At 36.1% G+C, this 22186-nt stretch overlaps 2 protein-coding genes across 7 annotated transcripts in view; one reads left to right on the top strand and one right to left on the bottom strand.

The window, feature by feature from the left end:
* The window catches only part of CCDC146 (coiled-coil domain containing 146), a 72813-nt gene that overhangs the window by 37584 nt on the left and 13043 nt on the right, over window positions 1-22186 (bottom strand). For 4 of the 6 annotated variants that reach the window (XM_062632018.1, XM_062632017.1, XM_062632016.1 and 1 more), the window contains exon 3: window positions 794-876. The exons of the other annotated variants lie outside the window; for them this stretch is intronic. In XM_062632018.1, the coding sequence (XP_062488002.1) occupies window positions 794-876 (83 nt within the window). The remainder of the gene's footprint in view (window positions 1-793; window positions 877-22186) is intronic. 6 annotated transcript variants of the gene reach the window in all.
* Window positions 14222-20190, top strand: FGL2 (fibrinogen like 2). The gene is made up of 2 exons (XM_062632012.1): window positions 14222-14969; window positions 17658-20190. The coding sequence occupies exons 1-2, from the start codon at window positions 14222-14224 to the stop codon at window positions 18362-18364; spliced, it is 1455 nt and encodes a 484-aa protein (XP_062487996.1). The 3' UTR covers window positions 18365-20190.

Consider the following 22186-nt stretch of genomic DNA (forward strand, 5'->3'; position numbering starts at 1 on the left):
AGAAATATAAAGAGTCTCATGATGCTGATTTTACTGATAATTATGTGTATACCTCAAGTAATGTCACAATTATTAATCGCAAATAATGACGCAGCATTGTACTGCTTGCAATAGGACTGTTCATCCAGTACAACTGCAGTACTGCATTGCACTTTGGCCCCCCGCCTCTTTCCTTTCATTCACACATGCTCTGCTCAAGCCTAGCACTAGGCTATGAGCAAGATTTCTCTCTTCCAGCAAGTACCAGGGCAGCACAGACCCACAACTACTACACTTGGAGTTTCATTTATACTTTGAAGCTTGATGTTCTAACCTTCTAAATTTATTAGCAGTCTGTCTAACATGACTGTCAATATTCTCAAAGGGTAAAATTCACACCTATAAAAATGTGACAGTCTCATTTTCCTCCTTAGAAAGGAGCCTTTAGCTTCTTCAGTGGTTCTCTGTGATGTTAACTCAGCAAGTCCTATGTTACAATTCCAGCTATATGATCTGCAAACATATATTTATTTTAAATTTGTATATTGTCTGTTGCAGTTTGTGCTTCCTTCCTCTGCCATTATTATTATGATTATATTTAAAAAGACATTGTTCAAACAAGTATTTAAATATCCCAGATTACCCTGAAAGTTTCTATTAAATAATATTATTTTCAATGTTGTGTTCTTGCTTCCTCTTTATGAACAATCACTATAAGGAAGCCTTCAATGATAATTAGGCCATAGGATGAGCAGAAAATTACTTTAAATATTTAATGCTTTGGCTTCTTAAAGACTAAAAAGGAACATTATACCTTATCACAGTCTTATGCAGCAGGGTGTACTTTCCCTTCAGCTCTGCTACTCTGGTGCATTCGATTTTTCCAGCAGAAAACAGCTATGGAAGAGAAACAGACAGTTATGAAATCTCCTAAGAACTAATACTTTCATTCTGCTGCAACTTTTTCTAACTATAATTGGCAGGCTTTTAGTTTGTACAGTCTTTGGTAACACACCAAATCAAATCCACAACCAAATCAAATACACAGATGAAAAAATGCTTATTTACATAGTAATTTAAAGCATAAATTTAAGATTATAAAGAATGTGTCTGTCACAACTACAGTGTTACCCACACCACCATATCTTCTCTGATTTTCTGTCTGTATTGATATTTCATGATAATTCTGTTTTGACTTTGAATTCAGGCTCTGAGTCACCCTTTTTCCATGTTGCTTAACTGGTTCAGCTTGGGTATATACCAGCTGGCCTGCACAGGTGAAACTGAGGCTTAAAATGTCTCCATGTGCAATATTGTTGTAATAAAGATGAGTTGGGCTCAAGCTGGATCACCCACAAGCCACAGAAAGCATTCTCTTACATACCTGTGCAGGCCTTTGTCAAACACCACGATCAAACTGCTACACATATTTAGTACTACAAAGCCCATATGTGTCTGATCTACCCATCTCTTAGGCAATTCCTCAGTTGTCCTGAGGGCAGTAATTTTGGCCAGTGAGCAAGTCCTTAATATAAATAGGAAATAAGGCTAGGAACTCAATTTTACCACTGCAAAATATCACAGCAGCAATATGACAGTATCTTCTGGGATCATAGAATCAGAATCATTTAGGTTGGAAAAGACCCTTAAGATCATTGAGTTTGACATTTAAACCAGCACTGCCAAGTCCATCACTAAAGCATGTCCCTAAGTGCCACGTCTATACATCTTTTAAATACTTCCAAGGATGGTGATTCCACTTCCCTGGGCAGCCTGTTCCAATGCTCGACAACGCTTGCAGCGGATAAATTCTTCCTAATATCCAATCTAAACCTTTAACAGGTGCAACTGGAGGCCGTTACCTCTTGTCCTGTCACTTGCTACTTGGGAGACCAATCCCCATCTTTCTACAACCTCCTTTCAGGTAGTTGTAGAGAGCAATAGGCTCTCTACAGGGAAACGCCTTGTAGAGGGGGGGAAAGCCTCTTTCTAAGCTGAACTAAGGGTCATTAAAGACATTCATATGTGGGCTATTCTGTAAATGCCCCTTTCTTGAATATCCAGGAGAAACCATCCAGAACCAGTCCTATGGTCAAGAATCAGAAGCCAAGTCAATATGCCAAAGGAAGTACATATTTTGTTGATAAGTCTTTGATTTATAGGTTTTTTTTAAGATCCACTGAAAAAAATGTCATGGTAGCAAAGACCATCTTTGATGTCAGAGGCCCTGAGAAAAGGAAAGTAGATCTGTCTTTCACTTGTCTGCATGAGATTAAAGATAAGCATCTCTTAAATATTTATTTTGGCATCCCGTATGATGCAAAGATACTGTTCACTTAAGTTCACAATACTAAGTAGTTCTTCTGTGAGAAAGAAAAAAATTTCCTGTCTCAACCTATTTATTTCTTAACCTCATGCAGATATGGTTGTCCTATTTGCATGCCACCTCACTCATGCCCTTTCTCCACGATCCATTCATCTGTACCTGTGAGTTCCAGTTTTTGTTACTGCTTGGCTTCTCACTGCAGATCTATGCCATGTTGGACAATGTTTACACAGAAATAAACTTACTTGTGCTCAAGACTATGTCTTCTCCTTTACATCCACAAGCTTTTTACACTTAGTACAATTTATTTCTTAGTTCAGTTCAGAGCTAAGTGTTCTATTCCGATAAAACTGGTCATATACAATGTGAAGACACGTAGCTTTGAGGACTACATAAGACAGACTGCATGGATTTTCATACCACATGTCAAAGGGAGTGAGGTTACTGTGAAAACTATGAGCACCAGATAGATCCCATTACAAACTTTATTTGGAGAGCCATGAGAGAGTCAGCGCCGGGCTACCCTGATCCCAGAATTTGTTATTAATGCCCGGCACACTGTTTTCTCCAAGATTTTTGTAAAGGCAGAAGGGAAAGGGGCAACTGCATGAGAGGAAGAAGCAGTTGTGAAGAAGCAGGAAAGCATGAGCCTATGGTAAAAAATTGTGTAATCTGTGGTGATAAAACAGATATATACTGCTTTCAAGGCTGCCATTCCCACATATGTGATAACAGGTGATGTGTAAATTAAATGGTCTTCAGAAGCTATGTTAGCTGAATCATAGAATCATAGAATCATAGAATAGTTAGGGTTGGAAAGGACCTTAAGATCATCAAGTTCCAACCCCCCTGCCACGGGCAGGGACACCTTACACTAAACCATGTCACCCAAGGCCTCGTCCAACCTGGCCTTGAACACTGCCAGGGATGGAGCACTCACAACCTCCCTGGGCAACCCATTCAAGTGCCTCACCACCCTCACAGGAAAGAACTTCCTCCTTATATCCAACCTAAACTTCCCATTTAAGTTTTAACCTGTTACTCCTTGTCCTGTCACTACAGTCCCTAATGAAGAGTCCACCCCCAGCATCCCTATAGCCCCCCTTCACATACTGGAAGGCTGCTATGAGGTCTCCACGCAGCCTTCTCTTCTCCAGGATGAACAGCCCCAACTTTCTCAGCCTGACTTCATACGGGAGGTGCTCCAGTCCCCTGATCATCCTCGTGGCCCTCCTCTGGACTTGTTCCAACAGTTCCATGTCCTTTTTATGTTGAGGACACCAGAACTGCACACAATACTCCAGGTGAGGTCTCACAAGAAGCAGAGTAGAGGGGCAGGATCACCTCCTTCGACCTGCTGGTCACTCTCCTTTTGATGCGGCCCAGGATACAGTTGGCTTTCTGGGCTGCAAGCGCACACTGAAGCCAGCTTATATTCAGTTTCTCATCAACCAACACCCCCAAGTCCTTCTCCACAGGGCTGCTCTGAATCTCTTCTCTTCCCAGCCTGTAGCTGTGCCTGGGATTGCTCCGACCCAGGTGTAGGACCTTGCACTTGGCATGGTTAAACTTCATGAGGTTGGCATCAGCCCACCTCACAAGCGTGTCGAGGTCCCTCTGGATGGCATTTCTTCCCTCCAGGGTATCAACCCAACCACACAGCTTGGTGTCATCGGTAAACTTGCTGAGGGCACACTCAATCCCACTGTCCATGTCAGTGACAAAGATGTTGAACAAGACCGGTCCCAACACCAATCCCTGAGGGACACCACTCGTTGCTGGTCTCCAGCCGGACATTGAGCCATTGACCAACCACAACTCTTCGCATGCAGCCATCCAGCCAGTTCTTTATCCACTGAGTGGTCCATCCATCAAATCAATGGGTGATCCCAGGAATTCACTGAATACCTAGAATGGAGTTAGCAACTGATTTCCTTACACATCTCTATGATGCCAATGAATATCAAATTACCAGTCCCTGAATACTTTGCCTATTGTTAACAAAAATTAGAGATAGGACTGGAATGATAGTAGGTGCCCACTTAGACCTGGAACCATGATTGTGCAGAGTCAGCTGAAAATGAGTAACAGCTTTTTGCAAAGGATATTGCAAATAGGTAGGAATCACCTTCTGTTAGAGCCACTACTTGATTGCTGACTTGTTTGCCATTGCGTGGGCTGGGAAGTAAACAGTTTTCCAGCTGGGATGACTTTGACCCAGAATGGAGCTAGAGCCAAGGAATTGGTTGTCCTTCCATCTTCTTAGAAGGTTATTTACAGTCCTGAAGCAAACCACCTCCTGTGGCCAGACATCCTCCAGCTCAATGGCAAATTACAGTGACTATTATAATAATTTTTCCTGTATCACTTCCCTCTAAATATTTTACTCTTTATTTGATCGCACGGAAACAAGCACATTTGGCTTTCTTGACTTGTAATCACAGACCTTGCCTATACTTTATCTGTAGATATGCTTCTGTCCCTGACATTACATTATGACAGATCATTCCTTCACCTATCTTTATATACTTTAGTTTAGAGGACAAACATCTTACGGTGGAGAACAACATTATCTACTCAGTTTCCCTTTAGCTGTCAAAATAGTATTTGGAAAACTAATCTAAGGACAACAACCAGATTATTTTAGCTTTGTAAAACTGTTTGTGCCTGTTGTATCTACCAGTTATTAAAAAAAAATTATACTATATTCGTAATATCCATTATAAAAGGCATATACAGTAGTCAGCATGACACAAGTAATTTTTAAAAAATCTTGTTGAAATGGATTAAATGAATACTCATTTCACTGATGCTTTTCACCTCATGCAGAATAAATCTGATTAATAACCTGAATAAATCTGAAGTTATTGATTAACAACAGCTACTCATAAGCATTGTGAAAGTGAACCACTTGAAGGTTTCCTAAGAAACATGTTATTCCAAGAGCCCCTAGAGCCTCTGCATGTTAGAGAAATGATAGGGCTAACATGTGTTTCTAATCATGCTTGCAAATGCTGCAAAATCACTGAAATGTATTCTAAGCTGGAATGGATGTTGGTATTTTGCAGATAAATTATAAATATCCATGACAGAAAGGAGAAGATAACTTGTACAAGGTACCCAACACCTCAGACTTTCAGAAGAGAGATGCTTGAAAGACAGCATTAATGTCTTGTGCAACAGTCATTATTGAAGTTCCCAGACTCCTGTGAAATCTAGTGCCATGGGTCTTGCAAAGATTACTCAAACCAGAATAATCTCAAAATGGCCCATCTTGCACATTTAACACAAGACCACCCCGATTAATTTTAGTAATTCCCATTAATAGTAACATGAAAATTCAATGTAAAATATAGAAACTATTCCTAACTTTTATTATTTGTAAAAACACTTAAGTTTAGACAACATATGTTTAAATAAGCTCTGGGTTAATTCAAAACATGTTATCCTTTGCAGCAGCAACTGTAATGAGTATTAGAGCTTTCAGATTTCAACCTTAGAGAAGGAAGTAAGCTTGCAAACTAGTTAAAAAAAAAAAAAGTCATCATTCAGGAGCACACAAATAAAGCAAGTAATGACAAAATAGCCAACAGTATTTTTATATATATATCCATCCACACACACAGACATAGCATTTCTCAAGGCAGGTGTATGAAAATTTTCTTCTGGTCTGTTAGATCTGTTAGCCACGTTTCTATTAAAAAATAAAGCTGTGTACAAGACTAATATCCTAAGTATAAAAAAGAAGATATTTTTCACTCCTCCCTCCCAAGACACACTCCTAGTTCATTTTATTGCTTGGAAGCTCTCACATTGCTGGAGAAAGTAAAATGGTAGTTCTTCTTAGTTCAACATTGCAACACTGAAAAGGAAAAGAGTGAGTGCGAAGATGGATAGTGAAGAAAAAAAAGAGCTTGTAAATGGCAACTAAGGATGTCTTTTTCAGACCTGTGTTCATTATAATTGACCTGGAAAGATCTGAAATAAGTTTGTTATACTGGAATTTGGAGTACAGTCCTAGAAATATTCTTAAACTCTTGAGTCTTCCAATCCCTTTCCACATCAGTTGTACTTAACTGTATTTTGCTTTTCTCAGCTTTTCCTTCACATTATACAATGAGCTGGGATGCCATATATTTTTAAACACACTCAAAATGACCTTAAGGTCCTTTCCAACCCTAACTATTCTATGATTCTATGATAAACTAAAATAAATTTTCATTATCCAAATAGAGAATTACTGGAAAGTTGGATGAAAATTTGGCTGCTAACGGATGGTTGCCTGGCAACTTTTGACAATGGATGGTTGCCTGCCTGCTTTCCTTTTCCCCATGTTCCCATAAATGTAATTAAATGCAAAGTATGGAAGTATGCATTTCATTACTGGATTTACTTGTATTTTTTCCTTTTCATTTAAGATTTCTGTTATGTTTATTTTACCCTATTACGTTACCCTTTCATTTACTTTATACTCATGTTTAACTGATTAACATGAGTATAATTTTCAGACTTTTCTACATTTTTTTCATGTTACCTTGCTATTTGAAGTTTGGCTTTTCTACCAGAAAAACAAAACATACCAAAACAAACCCAAACCCAAATTCCAAAACAAACTTGTTTCTTTCTATCAGTAAAAAGAAATAAAGTACTGGGTAATCCTGTTCTACGATAAAGACTATGGAGGAAAATTTTGCTGAAAAGGGTAAAGGGAAGGGCATATCCTTCATATTTTTCTAGCAAAAAGAGTGAATTTTCTGGCTCTGGGTAAGAACCTTTTGTATGTAGGAATCCATGGAACAAGAGAAAATGCATATGCTTGCTTAGCTGTTCAGTACACCTGCTTAACTTGTCTCTACATTGAGAACAGGTATAAGGTCATACTTGCTTGCCACCAACAGCTCCCCATCTGAGCTCTCTTCAAAATGTCTTAAGGAAAATTCAAGAAAAAGTGAGCACAATCTGAGGTTACCCGCAATATGAGGGAACTCCTGTATATCCTTCTGGTTTGACTTCAGGTCTACTGGCCCCTAGATGTAGGTGAGTTGGTAACAAAGAGGTCAATTAAAACCACAAAAGGGAGATGACCCACCTGATAAGTGAAACACTCTTCCATGTAAGCAAAACAAAATCTGAAATCTAGCCCTGACTACAATCAGCACGTCCTCACTCCCTCATTAAGTGCAGTATGCTTCTGCATTCTCCATTTTAACAGATTATATTCAATCCTTTCTGACAGTCAGCTCAAAGCAATACAGCAAGGAAGTCATTTGGAATTTCAAAAGAAGCTTTCTGTAACTCAACTATGATATAAATAAGAACTCTAGGGATTCTGACATTCCCCACTTTGAATTAGTGTCTTTTTAAGCTTCTTTTGTGACTCTCCAGAAATGAATAAAATTAAGCCAAATTTTAAACTTAAAAAGATGACACAATTTGAAAGTTGGTCTAATTCCTCACACTCTTTTGATAAAAAGCACCAAGAAAAGTGCAGAAAATGAATATAGCCACCACCAATAAATTACTGGTTAATATCAGTTACTCATAATAATTGTGAAACATTTGAAGGCTTCCTAAGAAACATTTAATTTCAACAGTGCCTAGAATCTCTGTATTTCACAGAAATGACAGACTAACATGTGTTTCTAATTATATTTGCAAATACTTCAAAATAAGTAAAATGTATTCTAAGATGGAATGGAACCATAACACTTCCCACCTCTTCATTCTAAACTGTGGGTTTTGTAATTATAACAAGACTTTGTAACTATGCTTAATATTATTTCAGCCTAAAGAATATCCAACATTTTGCACTAATTTTATTTCAAACATCTGAAAGGTATCGTCAAACAACTCTTTTGCTTCATAACAGGAGACAACATAAAAATATCAAGGGATTAATGTATTTTATAGTCTGAATACAGTCAGGATTTCAGTATAGTATTACCTGCTTGGCAAACAGCTCTTCTGGAGAGTCTGCTATGTGAGGTTTGGAATTTTCTCACTGTGATGTTTATTTGAAGAGCTTTTCTTACCTCTTTGGATAATATTTAAATGTTTAAACATTCAGGGAAGAAAAAGGATAAGCGCTCCTCTTTGAATAGAAAGCTCTGTATACTTTGTCAAAATCCTCACTGAATCCACACTGTTTGGACACTTACCACACAGCTTAGGTGCTTCTTAGTCTGGGGAGAAGGCAATACCATCTCCCATTGATTTTTCAGGAGTTATTTCTACATTGTAGGGGGGCAACAGGTACAAGCATGCAGAACCCATGCTATGACTCTTGCATTTCTATCCATATTGGTGGCTATCAGTCACCACAAAATCTATCTCATCCTTTAAAAAAGGTGAGATAGGGATATCTACTCGTGTTTGTCTCGCCTGTGCCTGATACCTCCAAATTACCTAGAAAAAAGCTAGATAATTTGGACCATGATAATGCACTAAGGGAACTGAAGCTTTCCCCTCAAGTATGGCCAAATAGTATATTTAAGATTCTGCTTCTTTTTAATAATAAAATTTTACTCATTAAATTATTTCAGAGTGCTGTCCAGTATTTATTAAGAAATAAGAAACATCCTCAATGAGGCTCTTACTCACTTACTTTGACAACAGGGGGAGCCAAAGATGACTAGCTCAGACTAAGCCCCTCATGTTTAAATGACCTGAACTCTGTTATTAATGTAAAGTCTTGCATCACAATTTATGTGTGCCTAGTATAAATAATTATTATACTTTTTATTCAGTCATGTACATCACTCATTTTTTTCAATATATATCAAATATTCATAGAGTTATAGAAGACTAACACTTCTAAAATTATCTAGAATTTCCCTACTCAACAATATTTCAGGCTTCAGCACATAGTCTAAGTATTCTAAGACAAGAAGATAAAAATCACTAATTTAAAACTGTAAATATTTAGTTATGCAGTAAATTGCAGTTAGCAGTATTTTGATGAAATTCTGCATCTCATTTTGTTGATCATGAAGCATTTACCGTACAGACAGGAATAGCCATACTACAGATATTTAGGGAATGATATGCCTTGTTTAACTCATTATTCCAGAGAAAGATTAGGATGGTAGAAGCTAAAGAAAAATGCGGTCTGATTCTTCAATTAATGCTGTCATTAGAGTTAAAAAAGAAGTTGGAATCCCTCTCATCTGTAACGACATAGATACTGACAGGCAGATTTTTTTTTAGGCTAAGTATGGGAAGTCCCTGGGAAAGCATATTTATTAGCCATTCAAGTAGAAAAAGATTTGTCACTGGGTTTTCTCAACATTCAATTTAGGTGCTAAACAACACCACCTGAAACCATGAGGCTATTGGTTGTACAAACGCAGTCAGGTGTTCCTCTCCTGATGTTTATGATGAGCAGAATTAGAACAAAATAACAAGCACATTTGTATAAAATTGCATTTATATGTAAGTTTGTTTTTCCTTAAAAGTGCTATTTTTACACAAAGAAAAATCACCTTTCAGATCCATTTCTATTGGGAAGCTAAGATAATTTAAGTAATTTAACAAAGTAGTTTTTTTGTATTTCATGAAGTGCCTCGCAAATTATTTTGCCTTCTTTCTTATTCCAATAAAGCCATAAATACAATGAATAAGAAGATAGCATTCACTTTTTGAATATAGGATGTTAATTCACAAAGTGAGGGCATAAGATTCATGTTTCCTTGAACTTTGTTGTCTAAAGGAAAGTGACTTGGATGCATTGGATACACATACAAGAAGCCAGTAACTCAACAGACGAAAGTCTAACACTAAAAATATTGACCATAATAAATTGTTGATATCTACTCATTTAGTTAGATATGGAGTCTTTTATATCATTTTTTCACTGAAAGGTTCATAGTCTACAATGTATTTCACATAAAAAAAGCTATATGCAGATCATGCTACATAATCAAGACATAATTACGAGTGGGCGTAAAGGCATACATGAAAAACCTTAATATACCTACTTATGGTAGATATAGCACTGTATTGCCTTACACAGAATTTCTACAGTTTCACTTTTTAATTACAGATGGATCAGCCAGGCATCTTTTAATGAAAAATAAACTGCCAAAGGGCCCTCTAAAACTAAAAAATAACAAGACCAAAGATAAAAAGAACAATTTAAACAGATGATACAGAGAATCCACGTGGCTATTAGTTCTATGTAATCTGTATCTCAATAAGCATATTAACAATTCAAATCGAATGGAATAGAATTGCCTTCCTTTCTGTGCTCTGAAGTGTTCTCACAGACACGAAGTTGAACAGCTAGTCCCATGATCCACTGGACAACATAAAGACTGCTTGCATGAAGAACAACTACTGAATTAATAAACAACTGAATTAATAAAAAATAATTGTAAATCAGAATTTGTTTCTAGTATGGACTTACACATACACTCCACATTGTGGGAAAAATTGAAAGTTAGTTACTTTTCATCCTTTTTCACAGGAAAAACATATCACAGAATCACTGACGTCTACAAAAAACATCAAAAATATCACTGCAGCACATGAATATTAACACATCACACCTCTGCTACCAATATGAATGAGCCCAGACATGTTTCAGGTTTGTTCATACCAATCATTTGAACTGCTTACATGAACTTAGGTGTTACGAAGCAACTCTTCTGCACGAGATACTACATCCCAGCACAAAGCCAGAAACCAAACAGATGGCAAGCTGTCATGTTTTAAATTGCCACAGTCACTAGTTAAATTAACATCTGCCTACAGTCTTTGCTGTGTTCTATTTGACCTACATTCCATTATCTTCCAGAAAAAAAAACCCACCCTTTCTCTAAAAGATCATGGGAACTGTTTCATGCTGCTTTTGATAAACTTTAAATAAACAGTCCCCAGGCAAGTCTGGGGACCAAATTATATTACTTCTTTAACCTTGCAGCCACTGGGTACTTCTGGGAACAGAATGAACATCTTCAGTAGAATTTGAGAATATCATGAGCTCTTAGTTATTTTCTTTATCTTTTGGAAGATATGCCTGTAAGTTTAGGATATCTCTTTAGTCTATAGAAGGAAAAAGATTCCTAAAAAGTAAATTAAGAGAGATGAAAAGCCACAAAAAAATGACCTTTAACCAAACAGAAGACCTTGGTAGAATAGTCTTACTTGAGGTCATCAGCATTACTCAGTTAGATCCTTTCACAGTTGAAAAAAAGGTTGGCTTTTGGATTTTGTGATTGTTCCACTACTGTAAAGTTTTAAACATTATACTCTAGGGATCTAGGAAAGCCCCATCTAGGAAGAAGCTTCATTTATAAATAAACTGCAGTTCTCAGTTTTGATGGGGTCCAATATTTCTGCCATTAATCAAGTTGCATTGGCATTTTAGCACTTAAGATTGCTCAATGTCCTTTCTAGGAGAAGATGTATGAAAAATTCAGTTTTGAAAGTTTGCTTCATTTATCCCAAGGAAGGAAAGAGGCATGAAAACATGAAAAAAACTGTGGAACACTAGATTGAGTACCTGAAGGAAGAAGAGAGACCTGACAAATTGTTTTGAATAGTTATTCCCTGACAGAACAGGAAGAAAAAACAGTCCTCAATTACAAGACTTCTCCAGGTAGGGGAAGCATATATGTATCTGATGGAGAAATGGGGTTTTTAGGCTCAAATAGACTGCTGATACCCTAATAACAAAATCAAGAGGATAGCAGAGCACCTCAAGATTACAGAAATCTCATCCAAAGGAGGAAGCAAATATCCCAAAGTGAAAGCATATAAGGGATCAAGGAATGAATGTCTCAGGACAAAGATGTTTGAAAAGCTCAGATACTTCATGTTACTATGTGAAGTTTCCTTTTTTTTTTAAAAAATATTCAACATTACTAGAAATTTCTGCCCTTCTTGAAGTTACTATGGTCTAATGATGAATATATGACAACAGTCATATATTAATAACAATATTTGAGATGCATTTAAACATGTCAAGGCAATTCACAAGATGTGGTCTACCAAGGATAATTATTGTTAATTTTACAGAAACAGAATAATTTGTCCAGTTCAAAGTTCCACAGCAGACAGCAGAGTTCATTGTAAACTGAACAGGGTGGGGGAATTTTGGCTTCCCAAATAACAAGGATTTAGAAATTATATTTTAATTCTAAAGCCCCTCAAAAGAGGCTGGTACAGCTTTCCCCAGTTTGACAGTAGCAGCCATACAGGAGAACAAGGCTCTGTTAAATACCTAGAAAAATAGTTACGATCCTATTAATCAAATTACTAATCTTAAAATATTTCTCACAAATTAAAATCATGCATTTCTTCTGCTACGAACATTTCAGTTTTGATACATTTCTAGCAAAACCAAGGTGATTTCAGTACCTTACACCCAAGCGGGGTGTCTTTCATCTCATTGATAGAGAACTATCTATGATGCAAAAGGGAGAGATAGACAGTTTTGCCACAAAACTAAAAGCACGTTCTGGGATGTTCATCTAGAGTATGGGAAAGATAGATTTAAAACCCATTTCCTAAGAAAGTGCCCAGACCATTGTGCTATGCAAGAATCTGAAGGAATTGTTGTAGCAAGTTAAAAAGATAGGGGGTTTTTGCCAAGTCTCCCTCCCATACTGTCAATATAAGCCTGTGGTACATATGAAAGCTAGTAACAGCCCAGAGATCATGAACTTACAGAGAATGTGTGTGACTAATGCCTGTTTAATGTTTAATCTGTATTATGAATAATTTCAACTAAGGTTTAGGGAAATATATTGTTCAGATTGGACTAATTAAACAAGAACTAGTGTAAAAACCCTTTACTCATGCAAGGTATTTAGCTCTTGACTGAGCTATGAATGCTTGAAGGCATACCCATGTAGCCTTGCTTTGGGGCACAAGAAAAATGGCATAGAACACCAAAACTGCACAGGCACCACGTGAGAATGGCAAAGGTGGCTGTAGAATAAAAATGACAAAGTACATAGCAATTGTCACCTAGAGCTGAAGTAATTTTGTTTGGTGTGATTAGTCATGCAAAGTACATTATTAACTCTTAAAGGTGATACAGAGCACAGTAAAAAGAAGAGTACAAACCAAAATCAGGAATACAGAAGGGAATACCCCAAAATTGATGGGCCCAAGGTCTTTTCCAATGTTGCTGATTCTATGCTTCTATGCCTTGTTTTAGTTTTAGAACTTGGGACATTATTCAGAACACCAGGATTTGCTTTCAGTTTTCTGAAGAATCAGTCCAACAGCTCGGACCAAGGAGGGGTGGAGGCAGAAGTATCTTATGTTCCCTTCCCTTCACTTAGAAAGGTTCAGTAGTAAGCACTCAGAATCAGGTAACAGTGAATAGTAACTGTGATGTGCCATACAAATCATGAATAGTCCAGATAACTATTTTAAGCAGTGACAGGCAAAATAGGAATAACCAAGTGTTGCTCATCCTTCTTAGTTTGTGTCTTTATCCTGAAAAATGTTTGGAACCAAAACCATATGTTTCAACGTGCTTTGGGATTCAAATAATTTTCAGGAACCCATCCGCTCAGTTAAAAAAAGGTTTTAGGAAGAAGGGGACTGAGTGTCAGTGAAGCTATTGCTGTGATCCTCAAACTGGGAAAGGGGCTGTTTTTCACCTTTTCCACCTGCTGTGGTAAAACTATAGTCTGGTTTTGAAAGCAGCGTTAGAACACTAAAATGTTAAGAAACAGATGTTAGAAGACTGTTATAACACAGAGCTAAGAGATTAAGTGATTCTTATTTCCAAAAAGAAGAAAATCCATGTCCAAAAAGGAATGAAAGTAAACTGCATAAGTGATCGGCACACATGCATTTCATCATTTTGCTTACATACACTAGTTCTGAGTCAGGAATACTTTCTGAAATGTGCTATTCTTGCAAGCACTACCTACTTTGCTCTGCTATTAATCACTCGTGATGCGAGCACTCCCACCCATTTCTGAGAACAGTGTAGGCTGTCTGATAACTCACAGGCTTCAAGCTGCCCTTATAAAGTTGTTCCACTTTCACATACTTCCTCATACTGCTGGTTTCGCTGTGAAGATGAAGCTGCTCATTTACTTAGTCTTGCTGAAGACAGCTCTCCTTGCTTTAACAAATGTCTTTGCAGCTGTTTTAGAAAATGAAGAGGATGCTAAAGAAGGGAAAGTTACTGAGACTTGTCCTGTAAAGCTCAAAACTAATCGGAAATGTGATGATGGAGAGGATTGTCCCTATCAGATAAATCTGCCTCCAATGACCATCCAGTTACCTAAAGAATTCAGACTGCTTGAGAAGACTCTCAAAGAAGTACAGACCCTTAAGGAAGCAGTAAACAAGCTGAAGAAATGCTGCCAAGATTGCAAGCTGCAGGCAGATGACAACCAAGAAAGAGACAGTAGTAATGAATTCCTGCTACCTAACGCAGAAACTCCATCAGAAAACAGCAAAATCCAAGATAACAGAGTTAATGAACTGCAGAGCAAAGTTAACAGAATGGCAACCAGCTTAAAAAATGCAAAGAGCCAGATTCAGACACTGCAGGGTCGGTTAGAGAAGATAAGCCTCATAAATATGAACAATGTAGAACATTATGTTGACAGCAAAGTTGCAAATTTGACATTTGTTGTGAACAGCCTTGATAACAAATGTGCTTCTAAGTGTCCAGCAATGCAGCCAAGACCTGGTATGTAACCTGTTAATTCTTGCTGCCTCAATAAGCTTTCTGTGCATTTTACAAAGATTGGGTAAACAACTTAAAATATAATCAAATCGCTGTGTTAACTTCACAAGTATTTTGCTCTTTTAGCGTTTATACTCCTGTAAAACGTTTCAGCTGCCACTAGAGGGTTACTGAGAGCTGCAGGTGTTTAGCTCCTCCTAGAATAGGACTATTATGGAATATAAAAAGTGAATTTTTGAAGGACTTTTTTTTGTCAATTCAATCAATAAATCTGAAAATTTAATTTCGTTTTACTACATCAAGGATATTAAACTGTTATTTTCTCCTTGGATGAGAAGGGTAAATTTTCTCTAGGTGTGCCTTAAAAACTGCATGGGTTTTTTTTCAACGTGAAACTACAGCTATTCTGAAAAGGTCTGCAAGACATTATGAAACATCAAGTGAATCTTTTTGACAGATGGGTAATAAAATAAATCTTCTGTCATCACAGCACATATATGAAAGGCTCAGCTAAAGAAGTTTATTAACTGTATTTCTCAAGTGGGTAACATATGTACCATGAATTTAATACAAAAATCTTAGCATTAATCTAATATATAAGCAATATAAAACAGAAAACAGGTATTAGCACTGACACTTTTTTCTTTTACTTTTCAATTGTCCTAATTAAAATTGAGAAATAGAACTAAGAATTTCTTTCTAATATTGATTTTTATTAGAGGAAGATTGAGGGGGGTTTAATGTTGTGAAGTTGTATCACATGTAAGAATCTCTGAAAACAAGAACTATTCCCTAGATTGTCAGTGTATTCAGCCACTCAGACATCATACATACAAAGATAGGCTCTCTAGAGACAAAGCAGAGAAAGAGCAGGCTGCATTGTAGTTTTTAAACTTCTATTACTTAGTATTCAAGTTTAAAATATAACTGTTCTTCTGTCCATCCATATTGAAAACTGAAGGATCTGCAGATGGTGCAGTCCATGTACAGCTGAAATCCTTGAAAGTTTGAAAAGAACAAATGAATAATAATAATAAAAGTAATGCTTCTATTACAATCAGATATAAATAAGTACAAATGAATTACTTTAATTCACATATAAAGCATTCACAAAAAGAATGAGTAACTTGGTATAGTGGTAATGGGCAATTAATCAGATTCAAATAAGGTACTTCATAACAGACTAATTTTAGGTATTTCTCACACTTACTGAAATGTTGGGTACTGTTCACAGCATATGATCATGCAGATATTCCTTATATTTTATAGTAGGTGTTGATAAAAGTGTTTGTAGCAGCAATATATAAATTATGAAAACTAGCAAGGATAATAGCTGCAACTTATTTTTATACAGGAGCTACTCCTGCATCCACTGAAAACAAGAGCAAAACTTTATTGAAATAGGAATTGAATCAGGTTATAAAAGCATTTATTTCTAAAACATATATTCTCTATCGGTATCTTCTCAAAACATAGTCCACAAAATATCTTACACAAAGTTGAGTGAAATAAATGAGAATGTATTGTGGATTTAGTTCTGGGTTTTAAGCCTTTGGCTCCTATACTCTGTGCTGTTGTAAATGTCCAGTTTTCTGTACTGGCAAACAAGAAGTCCCAAGTCTCATTCCCTGCTGCAGCCTGAGAACACTCCTCCCTTTCAAGAAGTAAATTAAATTTTCTAGGAAAAATATGCAATTGAAGCCTGTAAATGAACAAGCCCATAAATTCAAACCTGCAATAGGAGTAAACATTATGGTTTTGAGTCTTAACTAGGAACTTCTGAGAGCTCTCTCTATCACTTGCTTAAGAATATGTAATTATAATGCCATGCTGTTGAACACAATGTTATTACTGGATGAAACTGTGGATAAAACATGGTTTTTTGACCCTGCAGGAAAGACCTGGGGGTATTTTTCTACTGAATAAAATATATCACCCACTGGTGGGAAAAAGCTGTGTTAATGGTAGATGCTAAAACTTTTCCTTATTGTAAAGCCAGCAATGCCAAATAAACAGGAAAGCACTGTCACTTTTCTAGCTTCATCTTTCCAGGAATCACAGTACTACTACAATAAATGGGACAATTTTATTACTCTTTTGTCTGTTTCCTGAAATGCAGTCAACATTAACACGTGAAACATTCCTAATGATGTTATGTTCTGTATCAAATTATTTTCATTGAACAATAGCCAGGTTGAAGTCATTCCCATATGGACAAAGCTTTTTCTCTGACATACTGCCAGATGAAGATTTAAACTGTAGACGGGGTGTGGTATACCTATAAATACAAAAAAGCAGCAAGTTTGTGACCATGAAGCATTAGAAATACAGACTGAAGAAATTAGGCTGAATTTACAGAAGGCAATGAAAGGATAAAGAGTAGAGAAAAGGACAGAAGGGAAAACAGACAATCAAAATGCCATCATATTATGCAGGTTTTATACAAAAAAAGTAATGGTTGTTTTGCACAGCTATCTGATGCAGAGATCCTAGGTGGCAGGTATTATGAAAAAAACTGTTTCTCCCTAGAACTGAAATTGTAGTAACACTATTTTCTATGTAGATGTCTCTTCAACCCAAGTTCTGTAGGCCACATCAGTCTAGGCAAAAATATTGGGCTTTTTTATCAAAATGATATCAAAATTTTTATCAAAATGATGTTTATTCTAACACTATCTGTTCTTCCACCAGTTATACAAATAATGCAGAGAGACTGTGCTGATCATTACACAGCAGGCAGAAGGACTAACGGAATCTACAGGATTAGCCCTGACCCCAGAAACAACAGCTTTGAAGTTTACTGTGACATGCAGTCACATGGAGGTGGCTGGACAGTGCTGCAGCAGCGTCAGGATGGTAGCACTAACTTTAACAGAACCTGGAACGACTATAAAAATGGCTTTGGAAACCTCAGCAGGGAGTTTTGGCTGGGGAATGACAAAATTCACCTCCTGACAAAGAGCCAGGAAATGCAACTGAGAATTGAACTCGAAGATTTCAATGGCATCAGAGAGTATGCAAAATATGAACACTTCTATGTGGCCAATGAGTATCTCAAGTACCGTCTAAGTGTTCATGGCTATAGTGGCACAGCAGGAGATGCCCTTCACTACAGCAGGCATTACAACCACGATCAAAAGTTCTTTACAACTCCAGACAGGGACAACGATAGGTATCCTTCAGGAAACTGTGGAGCATACTACAGCTCTGGCTGGTGGTTTGATGCATGCTTGTCTGCCAACCTCAATGGCAAGTATTACCACAAGCAATACAAAGGTGTTCGCAATGGCATTTTCTGGGGCACATGGCATGGTATTTCTAATGATATTCCCAGCGGTTATAGGCAAGCTTTTAAATCAGTAAAAATCATGATCAGACCCAAAAGTTTTGTGCAGTAATTCTGCGCCCTTTTCTTAACTAGTTTGCATTGGATTGCACTCAAAATTGTACTTATTCAGTATGATACTCAGAATTCAAGTATTCAGTTATGTTTGGCATAAAACAGTTCTAGAGAAACAACATATTTCCATGTAATTTTTTAAAGATGGTTTGACCCATATAATGTTTTAAAACCGGCATGAATGTGTCTGAATAGTTATTGCTAAAACAGCATGGGTTAAGTCTTGGTATCGTTATGTAAATAGTATAAACATTTTTTTTTTTTGGTGCTTTTACTGACTGTGATATACATTTTATGCTTTAAACTTTTAAGTGGTCTTCCAGAAATTGTGTCTGAATGAATACCTACATTTTAACCTGAAAATAACTCAGGAGGTATGACTGATAACAGATAAACATATAGATTTGTCCACGCTTATAATGTAAATTAGTCTCCCTGGAACGGCCTGAATTTTTCTATCAATTACCTGTCCTTCCCAACTTCAAAGGTATACCATGGCAATACCAATATAAATTAGGAAAAATACTATCAATTCTTATTTTTAAAGGACTAGAAAATAGAGGACTGCATGGTTTGCCCAAAGACACACACACACATGCAACAAAGTCTTGAAGAAAACTTAGGAAATTAAGATGATTCCTCAAATCTTATCCCTTTTATCAAACATTATTCAAAGAAGTTGGTGGAAGAAATGAATAAAAGCAGTGGAAATAATACGGGGAACATGCAATGAAAGAAAACATTCTTGCTTACTTTGTTTCCTCCGTTCAAGCTCAAGGTCGTGTTTGTCATTTGTGGGAGAAAGGAGCTGGTATGTAGCTTATTGCACGTTTATATAGGCAGGTAGACAGGTAGGAAGAAGACACATCAAGAAGAATCCAGGTCTTAGTATTAATGCCTCTAAATACATACAAAAAGAGTTTCCTGCACCATTTTTCTTTCTCCTGAATCTTTTAGGTTTGCCAAATGTTACAAGATGATTCCTGTAGAGACTCAAGCTCTCATTCAAGTATTTCTCACTCAACGTGCATTAGACTGTAATATTATAAGAAAGATTACAAATATTTTGTTACGTATGAAAACATTGCATTCTCCTCATTTTCTGAGTATCCCTTTTGTAGCCACAGAAACATGAACAACCCACTGGCTATTATAAACAGAAAAGACAACATGTGAAAGCCTTTTTCTTCTAAATATGACTGATGAAACAATCTAATTTTTAAATACTTCAGGAAGTGCAAATTAGAAATACTGTTATTAAAGCTCATGTTGTGGATATTAATTACAAATTTGACACCTATCTATTGCCTACCCTAGAAAAGACGTGGCTTTATAATTACAGTGACTAACATTCTAAATGGAGATGCAATTATCTTAGCAAGAGGCTATTTTGTTATTTTGCTTATGCCAATCTTGAGATGCAGATAAATGATGCTAAGACGGTATTTCTTTATCAGATTGGTCTTTGCTGGCATAGCCTTTTTGATTCAAAGAGACATAACAAGAAAAATATAAGTATACTTCTAACCTAATACTTTACAAATACAACCTTTATTGTTTTTTAAGATTATAACAAGAACTACTATGGTTACAAGTATGCAAATTAGCAATGGTGGCAGTTGATAAATTGTAAAATATTAATATATACATTTTAAGGAAGTAAATACTTTGAAGGATATTTCAGTATGAAGTGAAATTTGGTTTATTATATTTCAGTTTGAAAGAGCAATGGAAAGTTCTAATTGCAAGATGCATAATCTTTGCTTGAGAATATGTTTCAAAGCTATAGAATTTTTATTTTGGAATAAAAAAGAATTGTCTGAACAAACTAAAAAAAAACAATTTATGAAGTATTGATTAGAAGAGCAAATATCTAATTGCACATGATTATACTTAATAATTTTGCATGAAATGCACAATTTGCTCCTATTCTTTATATGGTAACTAAGTATGACTTATCTACAAGCTATATGACTATCTACAAGCTTATACTTGAAAATGTCTTTTTCCTGATAAACTGTTAGAAGAGAAACTGTTCTTTTATAATCCTGTTTAAAGAAAACTTTGTAAAACACAGAAATTTTAACAGAATAAGCAAATGTGACTAATATCACCTACAAAAGCCTTGTCAAATGGCTTTAAAAAAAAAAAAGATAAAAAAATAAAAGAAAAAAGTGTTATGCTGTTACACAAACCTGAATATTGCCTGCCTGGAACTGTTGTAGCTGAATTACCATCAATATGTACTAGTTTTACAATATGTACACAGTTTTACAAGTGTAACTCCATCTACTTGTTGCAAACATTATTTTTGTTCTTCCTTGGTGCAATAAAATTAAGTCACACTGTTAAAGCTGTGCTGCTGTCGTAGATGTTTACAGGGACTAGGAAAAAAAACAACTCATAATTTTTTAAAATAATTTTCTGTAAAAAAATTGAAGCACTAAGAAAACACAGATAACTTCAGGTGACCAACAAAGACAATTGTACTGACATACCAGGAGAGCAATTACTACTGTGTTACCAAGAGATCCATTTTATGACACTTCAGCTGTCAGATAACACCAAAGGCTGGAATCTCAGACATCTTTTTGAAACTATTTGGAAAGAGAAAGGTAATTGGCCACTCAGGAGTTCACACAACCTGTATCTTTAATGTGAATGAGAAGAAGCAACCTAATCTGTTTTTTTTTTTTTGTGTGTGTTACAACCATTCAGATCACATGCCAGTTTCATCAAAGCATGTGAATAGAAATAATACCCCAAGTTAAAGCAAACAATTTTTTTAGAAGCAAAAGCACTTGGTCTCTGCTTAAGGCTTACTAATTCAAAACGTGTCTTTCAATTTACAGAAAACATCTATATAACACTGATTATCATATGAAAACGCTTGTGGGTTTGATACTGCTAATATTTAAATTGGGAATTTTAGCGAAGAAGATTACTAGCAGCAGGTTTGCTAGCAAAATTCTTACGGGTTGTTTCCAAAAAATAAAGGCACAAACCCATCTGTTCAATTTGATCAGCCAAGCAGACTGTAATGTCTTGGCTTTCTATGCATTGCTTAAACAAAAAGGAAGGAGAAAAAACCAAACCTACATGGAAAAAAAAAAAAAAAGAGGAGAAGAAACAAAAATAAGGTTTAGCAGTGATTTTTATTTTTATTTTCTTCCTTTTTTTTTTTTTTTTGCAATTATCTGTTTCCTTAATGGTGTTTTTGGGGGGAACACTGCAGTCAAACTCAGAGTGAATTAAAAACAGTAGGTAGTTTGAAAATTTGGTGGAAAATAAACTTGCATTTATGTGATTATTTTCAAAGGAAATTAATCCATACCTAGGATACCATGTTTATACCTTAAACCAAAATCCAACAAAGAAAAAACTGCCAAATTTACTTAGCTTCTAAGACTTATATGTCATATGAACATCAACAGGAAGGATGTGACTTTTAACTTCTCATAGAAAAAGAAGATGAGGTAAAAATTAAACATTGGCATAACAAAAAAGAGATTTTAAATATATTTTTATAAATGTGTTCTGTGGTTTGGTTTTTTTTTTACAGGAAATAAGAGAAAAATAAGATGGTCTATATGGGCCTGAAGATACTGACATAAGTTTCAAAGACAAATGGCTGAGTGGTACCATCCACAGACCCTGCTAAAAACAAACATTCCACTTACTAAACTGCTCTCTTTCATTCACAGCTTTAATGAAATGTTTATGGAGTTATAATACTTGTGCCAGAAGTTAATTTGGCTGTCACCCTCAAGGGGAACCAGAAACAGAAAACAATGGTTTAAAATGATGTGTCAAATCCAAC

The sequence above is a fragment of the Pezoporus occidentalis genome, unplaced genomic scaffold, assembly GCF_034315485.1.
Source record: "Pezoporus occidentalis ecotype Australia unplaced genomic scaffold, CSIRO_AGI_Poc_V1 ctg38, whole genome shotgun sequence".
Taxonomy (NCBI): domain Eukaryota; kingdom Metazoa; phylum Chordata; class Aves; order Psittaciformes; family Psittacidae; genus Pezoporus; species Pezoporus occidentalis.